General features: G+C 38.8%; 1 protein-coding gene across 1 annotated transcript; it reads right to left on the bottom strand.

The window, feature by feature from the left end:
* Positions 1-10,623: 10,623 nt before the first annotated feature.
* On the bottom strand, positions 10,624-11,157 carry LOC148297434 (uncharacterized). Its single transcript, XM_088247040.1, has one exon. It carries the CDS (start codon positions 11,155-11,157, stop codon positions 10,624-10,626), a length of 534 nt encoding a protein of 177 aa, XP_088103166.1.
* Positions 11,158-15,794: the final 4,637 nt, after the last annotated feature.

Raw genomic sequence — 15,794 nt, 5'->3', positions numbered from 1 at the left:
AGGGTGAGGCAATGGTCACTGACGTGCACGTGTGCCCCTACCCAAGCTTGATGCGGTCAGGTCCCGCCATGCGTTGTATTTTGTTATTTTCATAATTTTTTATTGCAAAATTATTGAAGACATGGTAATAACAAGGAGAAAAATCGGAAAAATTGCCCCAAAATTGATTCCAGCTCCTCGTGCCATTACACAACTGGGGGAAGCTATAAATCATTGAAAGTGCTTTTCAAACTCACTTTCGTACTCAATTTCATCAGATGTGACAATACACAGTGTACACTTCATATTCAGAATATGGTTTGAACTCGCTTTCCTTTCAACTGTAACATTATGTTTTGCAAACCTTTTCCGTCTATTTCCTTCATGTTCATTATCTAATTTAAAATAACACAACTATCGGTTACATTTGCTTCGTATCCAATGATTGGGAAAAATAAGTCTTATTTTCTCCTTTCAAATGACACACATAATACTATTCTTGTTATTTCATTGGTCAAATTATATATTTCACACGAATAAGCAAACCTCATACTACCATTTTACGAACAACAACTCCATATAAGAGATCCAATCAATGCTAAAAACTATCCCATTCCTTTTAGGCATTTTGTAAAGACAAATTAAATATGTTGACAGAAAATAATGTAAACAAACTTCAATTAAAGCATACCCATCTAGCTTTACAAAAGTACGCATAATAAACCAAAAGCAATTTCCCATATTTTTCACTCGCTCTTTCTTCACATCTCCCAACTTGGATACATATAAGATACCATCTGAAGTGTCCAAAGCAAAATGGTTACACCTTGAGGAGCGCACACAAACTTGGAACAAACACAGTCAAACTGAACCACCTATTTTTTCCAAACAAACTTACTGAAAATAACCAAAATGAACGTTGTCCATCGACGGTTTACTCCATGGTGATTACATCCCAGTTGTAGCTTGGGACAACACATTTTGCATACTCTCGAAACAGGTCAAACCCTTTACGTGCTTCTGCTTCCCTCATCTGCACTGCCTCATTCGACCCCCTGAACCTTCGAAAAGCTTTTCCTTTCGCAAGCCTAACCCTCAGTTTCATTATTTTGACTAATCGAAGGTGTAATTTCGCTTGACTTTTCTCCTTCCCCAATGTTTCTTCATACCATCTTAGACGTATCCTCTGACGTTTTATTTCAATCTTCAACGCATAGTACCGCATCTGGCCGATACGACTTGCATCATCGTGGTCCTCAGATGAAAAGTTTATGGATTTCGCAGGTCCTACAGGAACATCTTCAGCGTTCTTATTCTTGTGTGAGATAGGCTCTGCATTTTTTGGTGGAGTTGTTATAAGTATGGGGGGATTTTTGTCGGTGAACCCATGGTGAGTTGAGGGTTGTTTGGACCAACTGGAGGTGCAATGTGAGGTAAAATATATCACTTTGTTATTTATACAGCAGTCCCCTTACTAATTTTACCCGCCAAAATTAATTTGTTCACTTGGACTGGGGAGCGGCCACTTTAGATACCTAATTTCCGTGGTGATGTCATATTTGCAATATTAGTATCAGACACAGTAGTTTCATTTTCTTTACAGGTGATATTCAGACAAAGTAAGTATCATATTTGCGGAGATTTAACTGTTAACGCGGCGCGGTTGAAATGTAAGTTACCTTCAGAACGTGTGATGTCATATTTGCATTATCAGTATCATAAACACAGTTTTCTTTTTTTGTACTGGTGATATGCGTTCATATTTAGTTCCATATTTGGCAAGATGCAACTACTTACTTGGTCATGTTAAAATGCAAGTTACCTTCAGACGTGGTGATGTCATTTTTGCATTATTAGTATCATATACAGTGTGATCATTTACTTTACTGTTAATGGTGCGTTGATATTTAGTTTCATAGTTGGCAAAATGAAACTGATTACTTGGTCATGTTCAAATGTGACTAAGTCATTTGCTTCATAAGTGCTGATGTGATGTAAGCATAATAATTATCACGAAAAGCATTTATAATTTTTTGACTGCTGACGGTGATAAGTAGTTTCATAAATGTTGTAAATACGTTCGCGCACGAACACCAATTCCGCGCCTCCACCTTCATCGATGACTGTGAAGTGTCCTTTCAATCACACCGCTTGGGAAACGAAGACAATAATAACTGATCTAAACCCAAAGTTGTCTTCATCTATTGAAAAGTGGGGGATGACGGTTGGGTACATATACTCCGGCACTTTCTTCTTGGTCCACAAACGACACCATGAATATTAAATCCTCCAGAGACCCTTTTCGGTCCCTCTTCTCCAACAACAGAGATGGAGATTCCACAATTGGCATGGTTTAAGGTGCTGCTCGCGGTTGCAAAGCAGTCCTCTGAAGATCTATACAGCATGGCAGGAACATGCAAGTTATTTCAAGGAATGCTGAATGATCCTGAGGTTTGGAGAATCATGTCAATAGATAAGTACTAGTGGCATGAGGGCTGGTACGGGTTTGATGAAGGCAAAATTGTTGAGTTCTTGCAAATGTGCAAAGAACAAAACAATCCAGAAATCATTTACAGAGAAGCTAGTCATGACTTCTTCCTATTGAAAGATGATGAGGCGCTGAAGAACCTACGGGTGGCGGCTATGGCAGGGCATATGGAAGCCTCCAACGTTGTTGGCTTGCTAGGGCTGTTGAACCCTAGCGAGGGCAAGGAGGATGCGATGGAGTTTTTGTGCCATCTCAGCAAAACCAAGAAAATGAACAGGCAAGCTTGCTGGGATTCAATAATCTATCGACTACTGAGGTATACAATGTGTGGCATCGTGACTCCTCCAATGCTTACAAAGTTTACAGCAGACGAACGTTTTTTTCAAGACTGCATTAACTGTGAGGGTAATCAGGAGTGGTATCAATTATGGCACCGCATGGGCGAATACTGTCACAACGTAGATGCTTGGAACTGCTGTGAACCCTACAAATGGAAGAGGGAGATGTTCTGCTTCCAGCGCGAACTCCATTTGATGACCTCGTGGATTTAAGGTCTATATACATGCTATCATATGTGTTTTATTAAGAAACTGTGTTTTTGGTTTTTACTGTTTTTATGTAAAGGTGAAACTGTGTGAACATAATGGTTCTATTGTTTTTATTTGAAGTATGTTTATGGTCTTGGGTCCTATATAGTTTCAGTAAGTGGTCTCACATGGGGAATTGTTGGTTCATATCCCCCAAACAGTCATTAGTTCAAGATGACAGACAGACATATGGCAAGGAGGTTGCGTGTTGTCAACCCAAAAAGGGATTATCCTTTCAGTCACTTTGTTGATAGTTGAAGTCTGAGCCATCCTTGATCTTCTAAGATACTCTGATGATCCCATAAATACCCCCAAAAATTTCCCCCTAATCTCCTGATTTGTCCTGCATTTGAAACTATATTTGCAACAAAACAGAAGTGAAATTAAGTCATTCGGGAATCCCTTTTCACTAACATAATGATTTAAATATCGAAATTAACCAACGACATAAGTGAAGGGTTTTTCCCATTTTTATTATAACCATCTACAACATTTCCCCATTATTTTCGGATTTGTCCAGCAATTTTTTGGATTTCTGCACCAAACAAAAAAAAATTCATTCCCATATTACGGAAATCCCTTTTCACTAACATAATGAATTACATATCAATTTCCACATAAAACATTTTGCCAAGTAGTAACCCAAAACTCCTGACGAAGTATTCATCCCCACACAGAGTTAGGAAATTTCCCAATTTTTTCAGTAATTTTCATGCATTTTTAACGATTTGTGGAAAAAAAAAGAAGAATAAAATATACAACAAATGCCAAGTGGAGGCGCTGGAGTGGGGAGCTGCAAGCCTGACCGCCACGCGACGCATTCCCATGCTGTCACACGCCAGGTTTTGTATTTTTTTTAATCGTTTCCACTTAAATATTCAATTAAAAATCGAATTTGAGGGTGAAAAAATGCCGAAAAATTCCTCAGCGATCGGGACGAGATTTTCTTCAACGACATATCCGGAAAAAGGGCAGGGCAAACAAATTTAGATACGGGATTAATGTGATCGAACATATGAGAGTGTAGGGTTTAGAAAGTGTATTAGTGTTTTCATTTGCATCATCCGAATGTAGGGTTCGTTCCCTAATTTTATTTTTCACTCGCTCCTAAACCAGGTTTTGTACTTTTCGTATGAAGTATTCATCCCCACACAGAGTTAGGAAATTTCCCAATTTTTTCCATAATTTTCATGCATTTTTAATGATTTGTGGAAAAAAAAAACTGAATAAAATATACAACAAATGCCAAGTGGAGGCGCAAGAGTGGGGAGCTGCAAGCCTGACCACCACGCGGCACATTCCCATGCCCCCACACGCTAGGTTTTGTATTTTTTAATCATTTCCACTTAAATAATCAATTAAAAATCGAAGTTGAGGGTAAAAAATTGCCGAAAAATTCCTCAGCGACTGGGACGACATTTTTTTTGATATATATCCGGAAAAAGGGCAGGGCAAACAAATTTGGATACGGTATTAATGTGATCGAACATATGAGAGTGTAGGGTTTAGAAAGTGTATTAGTGTTTTCATTTGCATCATCCGAATGTAGGGTTCGTTCCCTAATATTATTTTTCACTCGCTCCTAAACCCGGTTTTGTACTTTTCGTATGAAGTATTCATCCCCACACAGAGTTAGGAAATTTCCCAATTTTTTCCATAATTTTCATGCATTTTTAATGATTTGTGGAAAAAAAAAAACTAAATAAAATATACAACAAATGCCAAGTGGAGGCGCTAGAGTGGGGAGCTGCAAGCCTGACCGCCACGCGGCACATTCCCATGCCCCCACACGCTAGGTTTTGTATTTTTTAATCATTTCCACTTAAATAATCAATTAAAAATCGAAGTTGAGGGTGAAAAATTGCCGAAAAATTCCTCAGCGACTAGGACGAGATTTTCTTCGATATATATCCGGAAAAAGGGCTGGACAAACAAATTTGGATACGGTATTAATGTGATCGAACATATGAGAGTGTAGGGTTTAGAAAGTGTATTAGTGTTTTCATTTGCATCATCCGAATGTAGGGTTCGTTCCCTAATATTATTTTTCACTCGCTCCTAAACCAGGTTTTGTACTTTTCGTATGAAGTATTCATCCCCACACAGAGTTAGGAAATTTCCTAATTTTTTCCGTAATTTTCAAGCATTTTTAACGATTTGTGGAAAAAAAAAATGAATAAAATATACAACAAATGCCAAGTGGAGGCGCTAGAGTGGGGAGCTGCAAGCCTGACCGCCACGCGACACATTCTCATGCCCCCACACGCCAGGTTTTGTATTTTTTAATCGTTTCCACTTAAATATTCAATTAAAAATTGAATTTGATGGTGAAAAATTGCCGAAAAATTCCTCAGCGATCGGGACAAGATTTTCTTCGATAACATATCCGAAAAAAGGGCAGGGCAAAAAAATTTGGATACGGGATTAATGTGATCGAACATATGAGAGTGTAGAGTTTAGAAAGTGTATTAGTGTTTTCATTTGCATCATCCGAATGTAGGGTTCGTTCCCAAATTTTATTTTTCACTCGCTCCTAAACCAGGTTTTGTACTTTTTGTATGAAGTATTCATCCCCACACAGAGTTAGGAAATTTCCTAATTTTTCCCGTAATTTTCATGCATTTTTAACGATTTGTGGAAAAAAAAAAACTGAATAAAATATACAACAAATGCCAAGTAGAGACGCTAGAGTGGGGAGGTACAAGCCTGACCGCCACGCGGCGCGTTCCCATGCCGCCACACGCCAGGTTTTGTATTTTTTAATGGTTTCCACTTAAATATTCAATTAAAAATTGAATTTGAGGGTGAAAAATTGCCGAAAAATTCCTCAGCAATCGGGACGAGATTTTCTTCGATACATATCCGGAAAAAGGGCAGGGCAAAAAAATTTGGATACGGGATTAATGTGATCGAACGTATGAGAGTGTAGGGTTTAGAAAGTGTATTATTGTTTTCATTTGCAGCATCCGAATGTAGGGTTCGTTCCCTAATTTTATTTTTCACTCGCTCCTAAACCAAGTTTTGTACTTTTCGTATGAAGTATTCATCCCCACACAGAGTTAGGAAATTTCCCAATTTTTTCCGTAATTTTCATGCATTTTTAATGATTTGTGAAAAAAAAAACTGAATGAAATATACAACAAATTCCAAGTGGAGGCGCTAGAGTGGGGAGCTGCAAGCCTGACCGCCACGCGGCACATTCCTATGCCCCCACAAGCCTGGTTTTGTATTTTTTAATCGTTTCCACTTAAATATTCAATTAAAAATCGAATTTGAGGGTGAAAAATTATCGAAAAATTCCTCAACGATCGGGACGAGATTTTCTTCGATACATATCCAGAAAAAGGGCAGGGCAAACAAATTTGGATACGGCATTAATGTGATCGAACATATGAGAGTGTAGGGTTTAGAAAGTGTATTAGTGTTTTCATTTGCATCATCCGAATGTAGGGTTCGTTCCCTAATTTTATTTTTCACTCCCTCCTAAACCAGGTTTTGTACTTTCTGTATGAAGTATTTATTCCCACACAGAGTTAGGAAATTTCCCAATTTTTTCCGTTATTTTCATGCATTTTTATCAATTGTTGGAAAAAAAAAATTGAATAAAATATACAACAAATGCCAAGTGGAGGCGCTAGAGTGGGGTGCTGCAAGCCTGACCGCCACTCAGCGCATTCCCAGACCGCCACACGGCGCATTCCCATGCCGCCACACGCCAGTTTTTTCAATTTTTATTCGTTTCCACTGAAAGTTTGAATTAAAAAACGACTTCTAGGGTGTAGGGGTTTGCCGCCGACGGTTTAGGGTTTACTGTGTAGTGCTTAGGGTTAATAAATATTTAAAATTCCCCAAACCAATGTTTTTCTTTCCCGCTAATGGGTTGGGGTAAAAAATAAAAAACATTCCTGCAAATTTCGAATTTCCCGCTCACAGTCACGGATTTTTATGACCAAAACAGGACAAGTCAAACTTGAAACTCCATATTAGTTCTCCCCAAAAAATAAAATACAATTCCTTTTCAGAATTGAAGGAAAAGAATTTGGGGGTTTTGAGAAAATTTTTGGAAGGGTTGTCTTCTTCTATTTTCTTCATTTTCCCTTGTGGGCAAAGCCATGTCGAATTCTTCAACAAACACTCAAGCAAAGAGGTGTCGGCACTGCAATGCTGAGATGGTGATGCTAATTTCCAAATCAGAAAGGAATATGGGAAGACCGTATTGGAAGTGCTTTACAACATATGTAAGTATTATCTTCCCTAAGCCAATAACACTAACTCAGATCGGCCATTGCCTAAGCCAACGAAAACTGCTACAGAGTAGAAGAATTGGGTCTAACATTGTAATCCGAAACTGCAAAATGTAACTTTGTTATGTTTTTTTAGGAAGCTACAAGGTGTAGTGGCTATGAATGGGTGACTGGAGGCAACATGCCAACTGAATCTCACATTCAAAACCAACTTGATGTGAAGGAACTTAATGCATATGCTGAAGTCATCCATATAGTGAAGGGCATTAAAAATATCCTCCTACTGTTGTTAGTTCTATCATTTCTGAATTTGGCTGTTAAAATGATGAATAAGTAAGAAACTTTTTGCGTCTGGAAATCTTCAAGCAATTTCAAGTATATATTTTTAAATTTTGTTCTCTATTGGCTTTTCAAGTATATATTTTGTAATTTTCTAATCTGTACAGCTATGAAATATGAAGAAGTGTTTCGAAATCTACTATTATGAATTAATCATTGAGCATAATTATTACATTAATTTTTGAACATTTGATATGCCTGCATCTAAACTTCACAATCTTGTTTGCCGTAAACAAGAAACATTCCTATTTATTCCACATTTGAAAACAATCATGCACCATTTACGGTATATGGTTCAGCATAGTATCAACAACATGTGTTCATGGTTTCCTACAGGTTGTATTTGAACCCAATAAAAATAACATATTCTTTAATTTGAAGTCAAAAGGGGGAGTTGGATCATAAACAAGAGTTTGTTCCTTAACAAGTAAGACTCAAAACTACCTTTTCAAAACCTTCATACAAACGGGAAAGATGCGCTGAAGCATGCGAAGAAAGCTCTTCGAGCTTCCCTTATATTATAGAAAGGTTAGTTCTCTATCTCACAAATTGAGCCAATACCAAGCTATATGAATTTCTTCAGTTCAACAACTGTTACCTACAGAATTACAAACCGCCCACCCAGTGAAATGAAGTTTGCAAGTTTATATACTTCACCCACCTAGTTATGTCATTTTGCCTCTCCTAATTAATCACAGGTTCCAATATCCCTGCAACAACTGCACAGCGAGCTTCAATCGATACAAGGGCATGGCGTGATGGGAAATATTGGCTAGGTCTACATTGGAGGTCAGAAACTCGCAGTATTTGAGAATGTACATCCCACAGTCGCCCCTAAAACATAGCGAAGAAGCTGTCATTCATTGTACAACAAAAGCGCACTTTCATAACGCAATGTGTTTAGGTCAAATATGACTCACCCGCCTACTTGTTGGGGTGCATCCAAAACGCGAATAACTGGCCACTCACTTTTGCGAAGTAGACCGTCGCCAATATATCCAGCTTCGTGTAACAACCGAGGCAGTATTTTCGCCACCGGCTGCAAAGCCCGTTGGATGGCTTGAGTTCTGCACAGATCTACTTTTGAATCATATGCCCTTATCTCACACTCTTTTAAATCGATAACAAGTAAGATCCAGTGCTTCTGCTTTTGTAGGTTGAAGGGCAAAAACACTTGATTCACAGACGACCATGATTTAGCCAACTTATGCCCTTCACCCTTCACCATTCCCAGTAGACTGTTGGTGTGCTGCCTCTCGTCCTTTCCCATATACGACTTCATTTGTGTGTAATCTAAGGCAGCACATTTCTGCATAGGGGCACACAAGTTATGCATCATAACGGATACGGAATTTCAAAACAAACAATGCTTATGAAATAATACAGACCTGAAAAGTGGTGTCCAGTATCGTCCAGTCAGAACCCGCCCACTTGCCAGACCTGTTGTGCCGCTCCCATAGCAAATGCAAGGCCATGTCAATGTTCTACATAAAATGGTTGTTTCCATTATTAAATCAATAAATTACTACATAGCAAGGGCTTATCGACAAAATCCCAAATCAATCAATGCTTACCGAGTCATCCAACCAACCATCCTTGGTCAGCAACCGAACAAAGAAGTTATGCGAACCTTCCATAGCTTCGTCTCCACATAACCGCACATGTGAACTGTATTTGTCAATCATTGTTATTATCAATTCCGTTTCACCAGTGACTCAATAGGTAATCATAACAAACCATTTACATTTTACTAAGGACGGGTAAAGGGAACTTACTTTACTTCTTGTCCCCATTCCCAGCAGAATTTTGCCACCTTCAGAAGGGAATCACGAGGAACAGGCCTTAGGGGGTCAGCAATTGTGTCCTTCGAAATATTGGGAATCTCCCGACCTTGCCATGGAGTTTCCCTTACCACTGCCCTTGGCCTCTTCGTCACAGGACCAAGAGTCTCACTCCTTCCCCGACCCCTCCTTCGCCCCACCCAAACTATAACATCTTCGCCACATTCACCCTCCGCAGTGGACATGTCAATCTTTCGAGGAGGATTCGTAAGGAATTTAACAAGGGTGACAGCCACCACATCTAGATCATCCCAATTTATATCTGGGGTTGTATATTGCACCTCTTCTTTCGCATTTTGTACACACTCCTCTCTCAATTCGGCTACTCCACCTTCCTCAGTTTTATCACTCTCCTCTCCAGCATCCTCAGTCTCATGTCTCTCCTCTCCAGCATCCTCATTCTTATGTCTCTCCTCTCCAGCATCCTCAATTTTATGTCTCTCCTCTCCATCATCCTCACTCTTCCTGGCGTCTGCATGACTGGTACACTTTTCCAAGCGTAAAACTCTCTCCTCCAGCTCACCCTTCTCACGGTGCAATACTGCAACCTCATTCCTCAACTGCTGCACAACAGAGTTTAATTCATCAAGGTCCTTCATACCCTCGGGGCTACACTAGGTGCATCACATTCAGGAACATCTTATCCCCAACTCCAATATGGTTGCCTCATCTCCAATTCACTTGGTCATAAGAGCCGTAATATAACAAGCTATCAAACATATATAGTTAACAGGTTATATATAATAGTAAACAACTTTCCTCATAAAACCAACATACTATTGAAATCAATTATTAACTACACACCTGTTTGCATTGAAATATATAAGCGTTCAGCTTTCTAAACTCAAGCACTTTATATGTGGATTCCCACCGGCAAATTCGGGGGACTAATGCAGTTTCCTCAATCTGCCTATAATATCTAAGGGGGGGAATTCCCAATTCAGCAATTAATTCATACGCCCAAATCTACAACAAATAGATTATCAAAGTCAGTACTTTGTTACGAAATTAAATTTTACAAACACTAATTTTGAACTAAATCATACCTGGAAAGCATAGCTCAATCCCTTTATATTCCAAGCAGGTCTGTTAATTCTTTTAGGCTTCTCATCCTCCACGTTTTTCTTCCCTGTTCTCACTGAACTCTACACCGCCTTTTTTCGCTTTTTCTCTCCTTTTCCCTTCCCATCCTTGTCTTCATCTCTCTCTTTCTTCCCGGGAACAAACAACGGAGAATCTTGCAAACAGTCAAATGATATAGATCCCCAAGGATATTTGTTGAATTCATCCATTTTATGAACCAAATGTAAGTAGTCCTCGTTTATCTTTACATTTTGGGGTTTACCCATTGTCACACACTCCACAAAATATAGTAGTCCCAATTTGAACGAGTCCTCGCTTCCTCTTTCGGACTTTAGGAATGCATTTTCTACGTCCTGGCAAGTAATGTAACTCCTGTTGGTAAAATGCGCTTTCATAAATCGCTTATGATCTTCCTCGGCAGACGTTATGTCAGGCTCTCTTCCACATTTCAGACCACTTATCAAACAAAAATCCTTTACACTGAATTGAGCAACGTTGGACCCTACTGCATAACTAAGGCCCATCATGTCCTTCACACCAAGTCTTCCGACTCGCCGGAGTGCCAGACCATGCACAATTTGACCACTAAATGCCATTTTATGGAGTCCCAACAGGTGCCCAAACCAGCTCTCTCTAAATCTTTTCATAACCGACTCACTGAAATGTGCCCCAAAATTACACAGGACTGTTTGCGCAACACACAGATTATTCACCCGCGCAGAATAGACCTCTGACTCTGGGAAACAAAGCTCAAACCCAGAATCCATTTTATACCTGCAAAAGACACATTTTGCTTAAGAAACAGAACTGATACGTACTCACAATATTATGACCACATTAACATACAGAAGTGATACCTACTCACAATATTATCTACACATTTTCAAACCTACAAACACTATTTTCAACACATTACATAATTAATATCTACTAACAGAATTTTCAACATATCAAGTTACAAAATTGATACACTATTTTCAACACATTAAGATACGTAATTTCACCTACAAACACTAATTTCAACAAATTCAGATACAGAATTGATACCTACTACAAGATGTATTGATCCTTATGCATCCCAAATCATCTCATATTCAGAGTTAAGATTTAATTTTCTCTTATGCGTTCTACTTCTACTGGTACTTATTATTATTTATTTTCCAAGCCCCATTAAATCCCTAAAATTATGCCCTACACTCACACCACTACATGGCCAAAGCAGGATTACAATGAGGAACAAATGAAGATTCCTCAAATTTCACGAAAACACAACAAACAACCAGAATGCAAACAAAAATACGAAGTACAAAACACAACACAAATTACTCAAGCCAATTTATATTTTTCCAAACACATCCGTACAGAGACAGACTACTCTTACCCAGAAAATCAAAGCCCTAAAATCCTAAAGCAATTTAAATTAAGTGAATGCAATATAACATGCAAACTTTAATATCAAAGAGAGAGAGGGAATTCGACAGAAACGTACCGATTCAGACGTTCAGTTGAGAATTACTAGATGACGAAGGTTCTGCGACAACAGAAGAGCAAGTCAAAGAGAAACAGTACACCAGGAAGTTTCTGTGAGAAGAGATGAGGAATATAGAACTTGATGTCTGGTAGGTATTTGGGTGTTATGACTGGGGTTCATTTATAACTCCATTGACAAGAAAGGCGCCACTGTCAGGAATAAGAAAGGCGCCATTTTTTCGAACCAGGCGCGACTTGACACCTTTGCTACGGGGAAACTGTAGCCTACCCGTATGGACCGTAAGCTTGCTTTTTCTCTTCAACCGTTCAGATGCATTTCAACGGCAGCGATTGATTCTTATATAATGTTCTCACATAAGCATTCTCACTTGATCCGGATGGGAGGGATGCCTCACTGAGAACTTAGGGGCCGCAAATGATTGAAGACGTCCCCGTATGTAATCGCCATTGGGCCACTTCTAGGACAAGACATGCCTTTACGATAGGAGATGTCATTGGGCCTCACACATGACAAGACGGAGGTAATAAGCATCGTTGCCCTAGGAAACTGCATAAAGCACTCATGACTATTAGCGTGTCAACTTCTGATTGAGCCCCTGCTCGGAAGCGATGGATTACCAAAAGCCACGTTTTCAGCCTAGTGGGCTGCGCCTCCCCATACCATGCAGACCACCTTCACCATGCGCCTATAAATAGAAGACCCATATGAAGGAGGATGCGGGCTAATCCCCAGGCCATGCTCTATGCTCTTTGTATATTAATCATTATGAGAAGATCAATCAAAGCATATTATCAACTTCACTTGTGTTCTTCCGTATCCCAATCTTGTTTTCATTTTGATCCATGTAACCTTGCACCCCCCTCTAGGATCAAAGTTTTATGTTGACCACTGGTTTCACTAGTCAACACCAGGGCTGATCTTGGGTGATTTAAGGCCCAGGGCCGAAGTCTAAGAATGTGCCCTTTATAAACAAATAAATAAATATAATTACAATTTTTTATGAAATAATAAATTTTATTAGAATTATAAGAGTTTACAACCAATAATATAGAACACTTTGGGCCTCATTAAAACCTTGTTTGAGGAAACCCCAAACAAATATAGTCAATAATATCCTATATGTTGGGTCATGTATATTGAGCTCTGGTGCTGGTGCTCCCAATTTTGAAGAGAATAATCAATTTCCAACTAAAAATGGCTTTGTTTCTTTCGCACTCAGTTTCTCGGAGAGAACATAAATAAAAATCGATTTCAAGAGCAGGAATCTTTGTCGAGTTCTTGCTTCTTGGAAAAACAATTATGTAGACTTCCTTTGCTTCTAGATCTATTTGCATCCTTATTTTTTATTATTGTTTTAAACTATCAAGTAAGACTCTCAATAAATATCACACATGCCCCTTTACTTTTATTTTTTATTTTATTTTTTTATGAGGACTTTTAATTTTATTTTGTTATGAGGACTTTTATTTTTATTTTTATTTGCATAGGCCTATATATGGACCTTTTTTTTATGAGTGCTTCTATTGAGTGGAAAGTTATAAGGGGTGTTTTTGAGGGGTATGTAAGAGCCGTTGGATTTCATCCAACGGTGAGTTTTTAAAAGAGGGTGCATGTAGAACCGGGTTGAAATCTGACCCGTTGGAAACCCAACTTCAGTTGAAGATATTTCCCTCTCTGTGAAAAATTCAAGAACACAATCCTCTGTTTTTTAATGTAACGCAAACCCGAAATTAGAAAGATCCAAAGCTCCCAAACCCTATAGTCGCTCCATTGTCATCAGCTCCTTGGGAGGCCTGCAATCTATGGCATCCTCGGTATGACGATTAATGGCTCTTACCTAGCTATTGCCCTGTTTTGATTCTGTGGCTCAAGTGAAAACCCCTTCTCTTTTTCGTTCAACACACGAGATTCCAGATGAAAGCAAAGTAGCATATCTCTTTCTGTAGCTAGACGTCGCAGCAGCATTTGTTCCTCGATTGTGGTAGAGATGGAGTCTCCACTACCAAAGAGTCTTCTCTAATGTCCACCACATTCTCTTAAGCTGACTGACTTCAGAGCTCCCGCTTGAGTTTGAGAGGTAAGTTCATTGTTGCAGGATTGATTTTATTGGGTTTGGTTTGTTTTTTGTGAGGGTGGGAAATTCGTCATTTGTGGCATCAATAACGCGTCATTTTTGCCATCAATAATGCGTCATTTCCTTATGAATATTCAATATATTTAGTTGATTATTTTTGGTGGGGGTGGGAAATTATGAAATGTAGGTAAAAGATCCTAAACTTAGGCTTAATGACATTAGGAGTAAGCATTCGGAGAGGATATTGGGAGAAGTTCTGTAATTGCTGGTTTGAATTACATTTGTGTTCTTAGTTGAACATGTTGGTTCTAATGCTATTTTTTCCAGATTATTGCACAAGAGATGACGTAACTATTATTAAATTTTGTGTAATAATGGGTCTTACCAACAAGCTAGGCTATGCGTCTTTTTTGTGTCAATTTGGGCAATGTTTTGTGTAAGTGGAATGCATTGATATGTTGTAATGCAGTAATGATTGATTAATGAATTAATATTTGCTATGCAGTGATATAGAAGTAGTTCAAAAATATATGTGGGTAAAATGTCTGGGGGCTCAGAGAGTGATGACTGTGTAACAGCTAATGGGATGGTTTACATTCCTGAAGTAAGAAATGAGGAAACACCAGCGGTTGGGATGAAGTTCGACTCGCTTGACCTCGTTTCTAATTTCTATAATAGATATGCATTCTTGGCTGGCTTTGATATTCGACTTCATTCCAACTTTTGGGGGAAAAATAAGAAAGAGATTCTGAGGAAAGAATTTGTCTATTGCAAACAAGGTGCATACAGGAAAGATGAAACTCAGGAGAGAAAAAGACAGTGGGGAATAAGTAGATGCAATTGCAAAGCTAAGATTGTGGTTGTGAAGACAAATGGGAGCAAGAAGTATACCATCTCTCTTTTTGCAGAGGGACACAATCATAAGATGACAGCCTAAAAAAGAGTGCATTTATTGAGATCACACCATCGTATTTCAGATTCTACAAAAGTACTCACAAAACAGTTGGGTTCGGTTAATATCCCCATTCATCAGAAGGTAAGTATTTTCGGGGTGCAATTCGGAGGAATGGATAAAATCGGTTTTATCAAAAAGGATATTTACAATCTTGAATGTAGTGTGAATGGGAAGCTGAGAAACCACGATGTTCAACTAGTGACCGAGTATTTTATGGCTGAACAGAAAAAAAATGAGGCTTTTTATTTCAAGATTGAGGGAGATGGCGAAGACAGGTTTAGTCGATGTTTTTGGGCAGATGCAACTTCTAGACGGGCTTACAGGTTTTATGGAGATGTTGTTGTATGCGATACCACATTCAACACTAATCGATACGACTTGACATTTGCACCAATATTGGGAGTTTATAACCATGGTCAGACAATTGTCTTAGCATGCACATTTTTTAGCAAGGAAACGACTGAGTCGTTTATTTGGATGTTTGAGGAGTTTAAGAAAGCCATGCCAGGTGGCGAACCTAAAACGATCATTACAGATCAAGATGCGGCCATGACCAGAGCGATTTCAATAGCCTTCCCGACTACATTTCATCGACTTTGCATATGGCACATCACATCAAAGTTCCCTGTTAAGTTACCACATTCTGCTTATAAGGAGTATTGGCGTGAATTTCAGAAAGCAATATGGGATACTAACAATAAGGATGAGTTTG

The sequence above is a fragment of the Prunus avium genome, chromosome 1 (assembly GCF_965620075.1).
Source record: "Prunus avium chromosome 1, drPruAviu1.hap1.1, whole genome shotgun sequence".
In the NCBI taxonomy this organism is placed as follows: domain Eukaryota; kingdom Viridiplantae; phylum Streptophyta; class Magnoliopsida; order Rosales; family Rosaceae; genus Prunus; species Prunus avium.
Note: the sequence above shows the minus strand (reverse complement) of the source record. Positions and strands in the feature narration are given on the sequence as shown.

Coding starts and splice junctions, on each gene's coding strand:
- LOC148297434 (XM_088247040.1), bottom strand. CDS start 11,157: ATGGCATTTAGTGGTCAAATTGTGCATGGTCTGGCACTCCGGCGAGTC.